This window comes from Cebus imitator, unplaced genomic scaffold, assembly GCF_001604975.1.
Source record: "Cebus imitator isolate Cc_AM_T3 unplaced genomic scaffold, Cebus_imitator-1.0 Scaffold0, whole genome shotgun sequence".
NCBI lineage: Eukaryota > Metazoa > Chordata > Mammalia > Primates > Cebidae > Cebus > Cebus imitator.
The window spans coordinates 19022494-19034892 of NW_016107315.1; the positions used below are offsets into that span (position 1 = coordinate 19022494).

General features: G+C 39.1%; 2 protein-coding genes across 2 annotated transcripts; one reads left to right on the top strand and one right to left on the bottom strand.

The window, feature by feature from the left end:
• Window positions 1–347: 347 nt before the first annotated feature.
• Window positions 348–10220, top strand: PUS3 (pseudouridine synthase 3). Its single transcript, XM_017523644.2, has 4 exons — window positions 348–521; window positions 7362–7779; window positions 7893–8449; window positions 9417–10220. Exons 2-4 carry the CDS (start codon window positions 7408–7410, stop codon window positions 9916–9918), a joined length of 1431 nt encoding a protein of 476 aa, XP_017379133.1. The 5' UTR covers window positions 348–521; window positions 7362–7407; the 3' UTR covers window positions 9919–10220.
• Window positions 2665–4556, bottom strand: HYLS1 (HYLS1 centriolar and ciliogenesis associated). Its single transcript, XM_017523657.2, has one exon. The coding sequence runs from the start codon at window positions 3958–3960 to the stop codon at window positions 3061–3063; it is 900 nt and encodes a 299-aa protein (XP_017379146.1). The 5' UTR covers window positions 3961–4556; the 3' UTR covers window positions 2665–3060.
• Window positions 10221–12399: the final 2179 nt, after the last annotated feature.

The window sequence follows — 12399 nt, forward strand, 5'->3', positions numbered from 1 at the left end:
AAAAACCCACAAACGAAACTGCAGTCATGATCTCTCCATGGTGCTGAAGCAACGCTCCGCAGCTGTGTTGGGTCACTCTCAGGACACTTAGTCTCTTGTTTTGAGATTATCATATTCATTTCAGCTTTTAATTTAGATTCCAATAGTAAGTGTTTTCGTCTCTCAGTGGTAACTTTCTTGTTTAAGTAGGTACAAAATCGAGCCAAGATCTTCAGTCTTTTAGTTTTCGTGTAAGGATAGCAGACATTTGAAAAATTATCTCTATTCTTTTATTATAGCGTAGCACTAGAATTCCTCCTTTTATTGCTGTCCTGCCACAGCCCCAGATTCTCCCTTGCGGGTGGAGAAACGATAGCTGTACTAAAAAACCTGAGGTGAATTCTAGCACCAAGCTCGGTTCTCAGAACTACATTTCCCACAACCATGGACTACACCCCCCCATGAAGCCTCCAGCGCGTGCGCAGAAGACGCACAGTGACCGCTTCCTGTTTCGGAAACCCGGCACTGCCGCTTGCCCGAAAGTAAGTGTGGGCTCTTTGGGGTGGGTTAATTTCTGGGTTCCACAGGGGAAGGAACAAACGGACACACTGCTAAATGGTTGTCTTTTTGCCTTCTTACATATACTTTGGTGTTTTCAGGAAAGCATTGGTGTATGGAAATGAGACCTCGCTTAGTGTCTTTCTTTTGTGTCTGGTACTTTCTGGAGCTCACAGCGGAAACTCGCAGCTGTAGGGACATCTTTAATTCCATTGTGACCGGAGCTTCCGTGGCCCTTGGACTGTGGTGTACAAAAGTGCTCTGCTGCCCCACTTAGAATTGGGTGCTCATAAAACTAAACAGTGGTAGAAGTTGAGATCCCAGGAGTATGTGGGAGGCTGTGGCAGCAATTTTCGAATTATTTTTTTTAGTGATCATAGTGCGTGCCCACGAATCTTTTGGACAGTGCTCCCTCTTTTTCCCTTTGGATTAATACGAAGTTTATCAAGAGGAATGCTATTTTTGTTAACCCACTGGTTCCTGACAGTAGGACTTTTTTTTTTTTTTTTGGAGACTGTCTCCCAGGCTGAGTGCAATGGCATAATCACTGCTCACTGCAGCCTCGACCTCCTGGGCTCAAGCGATCCCCCCACCTCAGTCTCCGAGTAGCTGAGGCTACGGGCGCGCGCCATCGTGGCAGACTAGTTTTAAATTTTTTTTTTTTTTTTGTAGAGACGGTCTCGCTGTGTTGCCCAGGCTGCTCTTGAATTGCTGGCCTCAAGCGGTCCTCTCCGTCTTGTGCTATCAAAATGTTGGGATGACAAGCGTGAGCCACGGCTCCTGGCCCAATGTATGGAACATCTGGTGTTGGCTGTTTTAGTTTGTAATTGATGCTTAGGGTACACACGAATTCCCTCTTTGTGGTCACTTGGTAGCCCTGGCCAAGGTGTTACCTTAAACGTCTGCTTGGGAACTACTACACTTCACCCTGAAGATGGGTGTGCTGGAAAAAACACTGTAGTGTACCAAGTCTTGTTTTTGCCACAAATCTGCCTTAAGACCAGCCAGACTCACTCCCTGGCCTAGTTCTTTAGCTAGCAGGGGTGTTGAACTAGGTAACTTTGGAGGCTGATTCTGGTAATACTGGACTTTGAGATCTAAATAAATCATTGGAGTGTTCTGCAAGTTAAAATCACCGTATAATTTTTGACCTCATAAAAAGCCAATGTGTAAATACAAACTACCTTTAATCCCACTGCTCAAGAGTTAGGTTTTGATATTTCCCTGTGTGTACAGTGTATAACTGAGATCATGCTGTACAGTTTATGATACATTCATCTAATTTTCACCTTCCCAAGATTCCCAATGACTATTTAATATTCTAATATCTTTAAAGACATTACTATTCCACTGTTGGAAGACAGTTTGGTTTCTACTTATTTACAGTGAGTATATCCTACACGTATCTGAGTCATTGATTACTTCTTTTCCTGATACTTAGCAAATAGAACTGGGTGAATGTGTGAATTATGTGGCTTTAAATGTTATAGGGAAAATGATTTTCACAGATAGTAAGGGTCAGTCATTCACGTTTATTTTAGTGCTCTTCTCCTTCAACAAGCAATCTATGCCATCGTTCTTCTGGCCTCCAGTGTTAAAACTGACAACTTTCAGATTTTACATGGTCCCCATTGGGTTAGAAATACCAAGAACAGATAAATTCCAGTTTAAGGTGAGAATTCATATTTTAATCTGCACCCCAAGAGGCTAGATTCATTTAGGTATTTATGTTTGCATCTGATTCCAGATGTTACTAGTTTGAAATTCTACTGGAGTAGGAATAGCCTTCCAAGTGATGCATAATTCCTACAAAAATCTCAGGAGCGAATTATAAAAAGCATGGTATTCCAGCTGACAGGCAAAATATTATTGAAATGATTCTGAAATAAAACAATTTTGAATCCTGTTTGTTATATGGTACTGTTTTGGGGCATTTATTAAAGTAGTTTAAAGCTACTTGGATTTGTTGTATACCTTTAGTAATGACGGCTATCTATGTTGTTACCTCTCTCCCATCCTTTAGGACTGTGTAACAGGCAGGTTTTTGTTCCTTCTTTTGAGCTCTCATCACAGCTCAGGTTCAAGATCATATTAGGGAAGTATTTAATGAAACAATATTCAAGTTCATGAATTTCCAAAATTCTTTAATTGATAAATGTAATGCCCAGCAACTTAAAAAATACACATAAAAGCACAGCAACTCACATTGGCCATAGGTAAAAAAGGTTATAGGACACAAAGGGCCCTTACTGATTTGGCAAAATACTAATTTGACAAAATAGAAAGACCAGGTCTGTTTCTCTTTCTCCGATATATCTTGCAATTGCTGGATTTGAGTGTTAATTTGGAAGTTTTATATGACATCAATGTGATATATAGCTAGGAAAGACCAGTGATAGGTGAAGTCCTTACTGTAAAATGTTCTATGAGCTTTTCAAGTCAGTTGTTTCTATTTAAAAGGAAAGATAAAAAGAGCCAGGTTATCTCAAACAATCCTGTGAAAGAAGACAGTTTAAAAAAGATTTAAGGAGGAGAATGAGGGAAGGGAAGCTTCCTGGGTATGATACCATTTGCAAGGTCACAACGAATACCCCAACGGAGTGCAGACCTTTTCTTCTCTGTTGGTACTAGATAATTGTTTGGGACATATATGTGCTGAGGTTTGGGTTGGGGTTCTGCTCGACAGAGCATCTGCTCTCGGACACCCCAGCGTAATTCCTTCCTATGATCTTCACCAGGTAAGCGCATTGAGTCCCAGTCCCGTTTGTACTCAAAATACCGGGCTACCCGGTCTGTCTTGCCCCGGTTTCGGCTTAACTGATCCAGCCTTGGGAGAATAACGGACTTGGGTCTGCTGGCAACAATCAGGTCTTGTTCGTAAGCTGGAGAGCCCATTCCTTCTTTTTGTAGAGAGCAAATGAGCTGATCTTGAGAAATTCCTTGGTATTCATGTGGTGGATTAAGTTTTTGTGAAATATCAAATGAGGATTCCCTGTCTTCCTCGAACTGCACATTCATCAGCCTTTGTCTTAAGTCCCAGAGATCCTGATCATTTTCTGTACCAGATTCTGATTCACTGATAATCGACTCATCTGTCACTAATACTTCCCCATCTGGCTTTCTACGCAGCACCTTTCTCTTCATCACTGGCTTTCGGAGTCTTTGGGAGGCCTCAGAGACTGTTTCTGAAGTGATACTACTTTCCACACGTGGGTACTGTAGTTGCACAGGAAGAGTAGGTCGCTTCCCTGGGGCTACCGAAGCTTTACTGTAGGGATCATATTGGATAGATTGGGCCTCTCTCCTGACATCTCCTTTACCCTGTCCTGCATAGATGTGGGTAAAAGCTGTAGCAGCTACCAACATTTGCTCTTCTGGATCCATACTGGCCCATTTTTGTCCATCAGGTGCAAGTTGTTTCATTGCTTTCCTACACTGTAGGACCTTCTGCAAGAGATAACATTGGTCAGTTTTCCAATAATAAATTCCCAACTCATAAATTGCTCATTCCCTTATCTCCATTTTATAGTAGTCAAATGGAGAAAGAATGGCAAAGGCAATCATAAATTCAATACCAGGTAGTATAAGAACAGTTTAGAGGGGCATTAACTCAGTTCCAGGGAATCTGTTACCTGCTTTCATTTCCACTCTTAATCCTGCTTTCTCCTGTCTTGCCACCTTTAGTAGGTCCTGAAACAGGACAGTTTAGTTCTGGTATAAGAAAAGTTTGAAACTTCATGATATGGGGCATACCACTTAATGTGTATTATGTAACAGGTTACTTAGGGGGTACTTTATGTGCCTGCCGTTGTTCTACGTGCTTTACATTTATTCATGTAATTTTCAGCCGTGGGATTATCTCCTTTTCACAGATGAATACATAGGGCACAGAGAAGTTAAATAACTTGCCCAAGGTCATTCAGCTAGTAAGTGGTGGAGCTGGAATTCTAACTCAGTTTGGCTTCAGAGTGAGTCCCAGCTTTTAACCATAAAAGAGTGATTTGAGCCGGGCGCGGTGGCTCAAGCCTGTAATCCCAGCACTTTGGGAGGCCGAGGCGGGTGGATCACGAGGTCAAGAGATCGAGACCATCCTGGTCAACATGGTGAAACCCCGTCTCTACTAAAAATACAAAAATTAGCTGGGCATGGTGGCGCACGCCTGTAGTCCCAGCTACTCAGGAGGCTGAGGCAGGAGAATTGCTTGAACCCAGGAGACGGAGGTTGCGGTGAGCCGAGGTCGCGCCATTGCACTCCAGCCTGGGTAACAAGAATGAAACTCCGTCTCAAAAAAAAAAAAAAAAAAAAAAAAAAAAATAAATAAAAAAAAAAAAAAAAAAAAAAAAAAAGGGTTTTTTTTTAAAAAAAAAAAAAAAAAAAATCAAAAGCAGTGTTGTGTTCTCTCTCACACACAATGTGTATATATATATATGCATACATATAATTTCTATGCTTTAGTAATTTGAATACATCTTCAGTTGCTGGCTAAATCTGTTCATTCTAGTGTCTGAAATAACTTAGTACTCACATCCGTCAGCCAAATACCCAATGCTAGTTTCCTAACTGAATCTGAGATAGGTATCTGCTGTCCACTATTTCCTGTGTCCCTACTATTTTTCTTTTTAAACTGAAAAACTAATACATGCACATGATAATTTTGAGCAAGGATTTTTCCCTTACCCACCAAGTTTTACTCTCAAAAGCAATTTCTTATGATTTCTCCAGAAATGATTTCCATATTCACATGTACACTTATTTTTTTATACCATAAAGGAGAACAATATACAACTCTTCTGAACCTTAAAGATAACAAGTTATCCAGCTATGTAAGCATAGGCTGAGGTTTATTTTATGTTGCACAGAATTCCAGTGTATCAATGTATCATACATTTATTCAGCCATTCCCTTACTGATTACTGATGTAACTTAGATTTATAGGTTTACTAATGTTAACAAGAGTATTCTGTAAGTTGCTACTTATTTGGCAAGCATATGAATGGGTTAAATTTCTAGACATGGGAGAAGTAGGCCAAAAGTTGACAGCTACTGCCAAAATGTTTACCTCCAAAGAAGCTGTACTGACCATGTGTTAACCATGTTTCTCTAGTCCCTTTCCAAAGTGGCATACTATCAAATTGCCTTCGTAGTCAGTTCCTTAAAAAATAGTTCTCATATCCTTTTGCATTTATTTCAGCTGAGTAGAAGTGAACATTTAAAAATATTTTAGGCTGGGCACAGTGGCTCATGCCTGTAATCCCAGCAGTTTGGGAGGCCAAGGCAGGTGGATCACTTGAGATCATGAGTTGGAGTCCAACCTGACCAACATGGAGAAACCCTGTCTCTGCTAAAAATTTAAAAAATTAGCCAGGCATGGTGGCACATGCCTGTAATCCCAGCTACTTGGGAGGCTGAGGCAGGAGAATCGCTTGAACTAGGGAGGTGAAGGTTGTGGTGAGACCAGATTGCGCCATTGCACTCCAGTCTGGGAAACAAGAGTGACACTCCATCTCAAAAAAAATAAAAAAAATTTTATAAGCTTTTTTTCTTTTTGTTTGAAATGCTTGGTCTTTGCCTGTTTGACTCTCAGGTTGCTGGATTTTTTTTCTTATTGACTTTTTCATTAAAACTGATTTATATATTAATGAAATATATATTAAGGAAGGTAGCACTTTACCATCACTTATTTTTTTCCTTCTCAGTTTGTTGTTTGCCTTTTATTTTTTGCTTGCAGAAATGTTTACTTTTAGGTGACATCTTGTTTTTCTATGGTTTCTGGGTTTCTAGACTGTTATGCTTAGAAATGCCTTTCCTACTCCAGAATTTCAAAGTTATTCCATGTTTTCTTCTAGTACTTTGAGTTTCATTTTTTACAATTTAATTGTAATATATTTAATATATATAATAGTTTAAAGAACTACTATAGATACAGAAACTCAATAAAAAACTAAATTAGCTACCTACACTTAGATAACATAGCCTTAGAACAGATGTGGAGATGGTCTTCTCTAACTAAAGTAACCATCAGTCACAGATTGTCTAGGACCATCCCAATTTTAAGGATGTAGTACAGTTGTCCTCAGATTATTGAAATATAACAGGAATTTCTACAGTGACATCTACATTATACAGACTGACTTTTTAAACTATTAGAGGTACAGAAATCTTTTATCAAAACATGCATTTAATTCAGCTTAAAAAAGGGGTCAATGTGCTTAATTACCCTTTTTCTCCCATCAAAATTGCTTAAAGTGAGAAAATCTTGTCTCTAGCTTCCACTTCCAATGTGAAATATAACCATCAGTAAGCTTCTTCAGTTAGGCTAGCTTCTACTGCACCACCTACTATTCATCTAATGAATATTATTAGATGATGGAACATACAAGCCATTTATTTGAAATAAAAGCAACAGAAACCCAGAACAGACTTAAGTAGCCCATATAAAGAAATCTTATGACTAGAGAATTGAACAAATACAATAAGAAATCAAATGGAAATGTTTTACAGAAAAAATACCTGTAACATGAGTCCTCAATACACTCAGTGAAGATAGAGAAATGAAATCTATAGACATTCTCCTGGAATTTTGACTGCTTTAATGAAACCTTAATAATGACAGCTGAGTAACAGTTCTTTCCCTCTGTGAACTGGCTAGACAGGATGGAAAAGAATGATATCTGTGGATGATCAGCCCACAATAAAGCTAATGCTTGTATCCCTGGAAAAGCAAAAGTATATTCTTTGGGCATTAAATTAAATGTTAGATACCATCTGAACATCATCAAAGGAACTAGCACTCAAACTGTTGTATTCCTTTGCTCTCTTTTCAGATAGGGCGGCCCTGTTTGATTCGTTTATTCCTGGGGTTGTCGCATCATGGCTGATGATGCAGACAGAAACCAGACTGAGAAACTCCTAAGAAGAGTACAAGAACTGGAGCATGAGGTGCAAAGACTTAAAAAGGAACAGGCCAAAAATAAGGAGGACTCAAACATTAGAGAAAATTCAGGAGCTGGAAAAACTAAGCGTGCATTTGATTTCAGTGCTCATGGCCGAAGACATGTAGCCCTAAGAATAGCCTATATGGGCTGGGGATACCAGGGCTTTGCTAGTCAGGAAAATACAAATAATACCATTGAGGAGAAACTGTTTGAGGCTCTAACCAAGACTCGACTAGTAGAAAGCAGACAGACATCCAACTATCACCGATGTGGGAGAACAGACAAAGGAGTTAGTGCCTTTGGACAGGTAAGGGCCAATACACTGTTTCTCCAAGCAATACCAGGATATTCTAGATATACACACTGAGTACTGAGAATATTTGTGTCTCTGAAACCCAGTATCTTTCTTTTACTCCACAGGTGATTTCACTTGACCTTCGCTCTCAGTTTCCAAGGGGCAGGGATTCTGAGGACTTTAATATAAATGAGGAAGCTGCTGAAGAGATCCGTTATACCCACATTCTCAATCGGGTGCTCCCTCCAGACATCCGTATATTGGCCTGGGCCCCTGTAGAACCGAGCTTCAGTGCTAGGTTCAGCTGTCTTGAGCGGACTTACCGCTATTTTTTCCCTCGTGCTGATTTAGATATTGTAACCATGGATTATGCAGCTCAGAAGTATGTTGGTACCCATGATTTCAGGAACTTGTGTAAAATGGATGTAGCCAATGGTGTGATTAATTTTCAAAGGACTATTCTATCTGCTCAAGTACAGCTAGTGGGCCAGAGCCCAGGTGAGGAGAGATGGCAAGTACCTTTTCAGTTATGTCAATTTGAAGTGACTGGCCAGGCATTCCTTTATCATCAAGTCCGATGTATGATGGCTATCCTCCTTCTGATTGGCCAAGGAATGGAGAAGCCAGAGATTATTGATGAACTGCTGAATATAGAGAAAAATCCTCAGAAGCCTCAATATAGGTGAGTTAAAAAATAAATGGTGCATGCCTGTAATCCCAGCTGCTCAGCAGGCTGAGGCACAAGAATCGCTTGAACCTGGGTGGCAGAGGTTGTAGTAAGCTGAGATCAGGCCACTGCACTCCAGCCTGGGTGACAGAGGGAGACTCTGTCTCAAAAACAAAACAAAACAAAAGAAATAGCATATCCTTCTCTCCCCCATGATTATCTAAATAATTAAGTCACTGATTTTGCCTTCATGAAGTTTTTAATCTGAACTGTAGAATGTTATGAACATGTAAGAGGGAGTAGTATCTTCTACTTTCCTCTCATTGTTCTATCCCGTGAGTAAAGAGGCAGGTGTTTTGACCAGGCTCCTTAAGTAAAAGGACATTCATTTCTACCTCTTTGTTGTTTCTGAATTTATGTTAAGAGGTATTATTGTTAGGATGTGGTAAAACTGAAACGTGAATAAGCTATTTGTATTAAATCTGGCTGGTTTTCTATCACTGAGTAGTCATCCTATTGTACTTTTGAATTTTTCCTAATTTCCTATTTCTGAAATGGTAGGAAAGAAAGAATAGTCAAGATTTTTCTTTTGAGAACAGGCTGAGATAGGTACCAATAATTTTACTCATACTGAGCAAAATTGCAATGCCATTAACAAATCTGGAAAAAATATCAGCTATTTTTTAATTTTATAGCAGCATGATAGAGCCATGTCAACTCACTTATAGCTGTCTTGTTAGCACTGACATTTACCTAATATAGATCAGGTTCATCTATGATTTGTTGCATTTTTCATTACTGTAATAAAGTTGTTCAAGGTTGGGGATGGTGGGATATTTTCTTAGCTATTAGACAGTCAATTATTAACATCAACTGTGGCCCGCTACCCGGCTCCCTTAACCCAACTAACTCTTAGTTTTTAAGGAACTGTTGGATGGCTGAGATGTATTCTCAAACTCTTTTCTTTTCTCTTTTTCTCTAGTATGGCTGTAGAATTTCCTCTAGTCTTATATGACTGTAAGTTTGAAAATGTCAAGTGGATTTATGACCAGGAGGCTCAGGAGTTCAATATTACCCATCTACAACAACTATGGGCTAATCATGCTGTCAAAACTCACATGTTGTATAGTATGCTACAAGGACTGGACTCTGTTGCAATACCCTGTGGAAGAGAACCAAAGATGGATGGAATGACAGAATGGAGAAATGTTAAGCCCTCTGTCATAAAGCAGACCAGTGCTTTTGTAGAAGGAGTGAAGATGCGCACATATAAGCCCCTCATGGACCGTCCTAAATGCCAAGGATTGGAATCCCGGATCCAGCATTTTGTACGTAGGGGACGGATTGAGCACCCACTTTTATTCCATGAGGAAGAAACAAAAGCCAAAAGGGACTGTAATGACACACTAGAGGAAGAGAATACTAATTTGGAGACACCAACAAAGAGGATCTGTGTGGACCCAGAAAGTAAAAGCATCATTTAACCACAGACAATTTGCCAGGATCTAGGAACCACCTAATGGTAGGTGGACAGAAAAGGAAAAAAAAATTTACTTGCAAGTACTAGGAATTCAGATTATCAGCTCTTAAAAAAAAATGCAGAAAGACTAAAGCCCTATTAAGGAAGTTACTGCTTTAATAAGAAAATTCAAATATTCTTTTATCCCTGTCCAAAAGGATTTAGAGATTAAAGAAGCAAAAAGCAGTTGTAAATGGAGATGTGTTTATGTACACCTGGAAACCTATGCCTTGTATTCAAATTCATTAAAGCCTAATCCTGCAAGTATCTAATTAGTTGTGTTTTTTCCCCCCAAAGCAGATGAGATTCACTACTCATCTGAGTTTTCATAAAGTGTTTCTCCTGAGTATCTTATTTTCTAAGATAGAATTTAAGAATATTCAGTTAATTAAAGATTGGATAAATTGGTCTAATGCCAGGCATGAAGTTACCTACCTGGAAGTTAACAAACTGAATAAGGCATAGTACCTTATCTTACAAAGCACATACATCTAGTGCAGAGGTTGGTAAATGTTTTCTGTGAAGGATTAAAGAGTAAATGTTTTAGGCTCTGTGAGCCACAAATGGCCTCTATTGGGTACATATTTTTACAATCCTTTACAAATGTAAAAAGCACTCTTAGTTCATGGATCCTGATGTTTGCCAAGGCCTGGGCTAGTGGTTATAGGCAAATTCTTATAGAGGAGATATTAAAGCTAAATCTTGCAGAACAAGTGGGAGCCAGTTAAAGTAAAGAACCACTTTAAGGATGTCTAAGGCAGAAGACACAGTTTGTGTAAAGGATTATAGAGGACGGCATATGCATTCAGGCAACTGTGAATCCCTTGGTATGACTTGAGAGTGACAAGAACATAATTTAAAAAGGTAAGCAAAAGTCACATTTGAAGAGCAATGGCATTCTTTAAGAAGCTTAGATTTTATTTTGCAGGGCCACTGAAAAAATTTACATGCCCTATAGAATTGCGTGGCAAAAACACTGCTCTAGGCATTCTATGGATGGGAAGAGGGCAAGATTGGAGGCATTGTGACCAACTGGGAGGCAACAGATGATGACAGTGGCCTAGAAGATATTCATAGGCAAATGGAGAGAAGTAGATGAACTTAAGAAACAACAGGATTCAGTGAATAGATATGCTGTACAAAAGTAGGGAGGCTTTCTAGATAACTCCTTTTTCAGATGTGAGAAACATGAGTGGCTGGTAGTACCACACACTGAGATAGGAAAATGAGATGGGGCTTTGCATGTTCTCAAATCAAAGTTAATAAGTAACCCTCAAAATATTACTTGTGAACACTGGTATTTATTCAAAAGAACTCAAAGTCGTCTTAAATACATTATCCTTTGTAACCATAAAAATAATAAACAACAAAGTTTGAACTCAGACCTTCTTCCTCAATAGTAATTTTCATTACTGCAGTGAGTGTTACCCACATTTAGAATTTGTACAAATGTTACCTCAGAGAATGAGTAATTTTGCAAACTCACATTTGAAGTCTTCTTGTTTGTTCTATCTATGATGACTGTCTTGACTTATGGTAACTACCAAAAATGCAGTCACTAAATTCTTACTCTAGATTGGATAGTATAATCTAGACAACCTTGAAAGGATCTTTTTTTTGTTTGTTTTTAGACAGAGTCTCACTCTTGTCACCTGGGCTGGAATGCAATGGCACAATCTTGGCTCACTGCAACCTCCACAGGTTCAAGCGATTCTCCTGCCTCAGCCTCCTAAGTAGCTGGGATTACAGGCGCCCACCTCAGCTAAGTTTTTGTATTTTTAGTAGAGACAGGTTTCACCATGTTGGCCAGGCTCGTCTCGAACTCCTGACCTCATGATTCACCCACCTTGGCCTCCCAAAGAGTTGGCATTACAGACGTGAGCCACTGTGCCCAGCCAAAAATATTTTACTTAAGATCTCAGACCCTGATCCTCTAATTTATAATTCTCCCATGTTTATGAGATCCAAAGTTTTACTTACCAACCAACAATTAGTTTTTTCCTACCCATGTTCAAGACTCCAGGTATACAAATATTTTCTATCCTCCAGCTGCTAGTGCAAATAACATATGGGACAATTAAAAACAGTACTAATATATATAAATCATAAACTAATGCTGCATAATTGTTACAGAAGCCCAGCAAGGGGTAGACCACAGAATAAGACTTCACTGAAAGAGTTTCAAATTTAGGAAGTAAAATAGCATACAAAAGGTGAGGTGAACTTGTAGTACTGAAAAGTACATTATAGTAGCTTTTATATCCTAGCAGAGAGGGAACCAGAAAGTATCCCCATTTTAGAGATGGGGAAATAGTGGGACAAAATTACTTAAAATTTATTCAAAATTGCCCATTGTATCATCCAAGTCTTCTGGATTTGAATCATTATCACCTAGTCTATCAACACTTCACTATGCCCTGGGTATTCTTTTTTTTTTTTTTTTTTT

Coding starts and splice junctions, on each gene's coding strand:
- HYLS1 (XM_017523657.2), bottom strand. CDS start 3,960: ATGAAACAACTTGCACCTGATGGACAAAAATGGGCCAGTATGGATCCA.
- PUS3 (XM_017523644.2), top strand. CDS start 7,408: ATGGCTGATGATGCAGACAGAAACCAGACTGAGAAACTCCTAAGAAGA. Junction 7,780..7,892: donor GAGTTAGTGCCTTTGGACAG/GTAAGGGCCAAT, acceptor TTTACTCCACAG/GTGATTTCACTTGACCTTCG. Junction 8,450..9,416: donor CCTCAGAAGCCTCAATATAG/GTGAGTTAAAAA, acceptor CTTTTTCTCTAG/TATGGCTGTAGAATTTCCTC.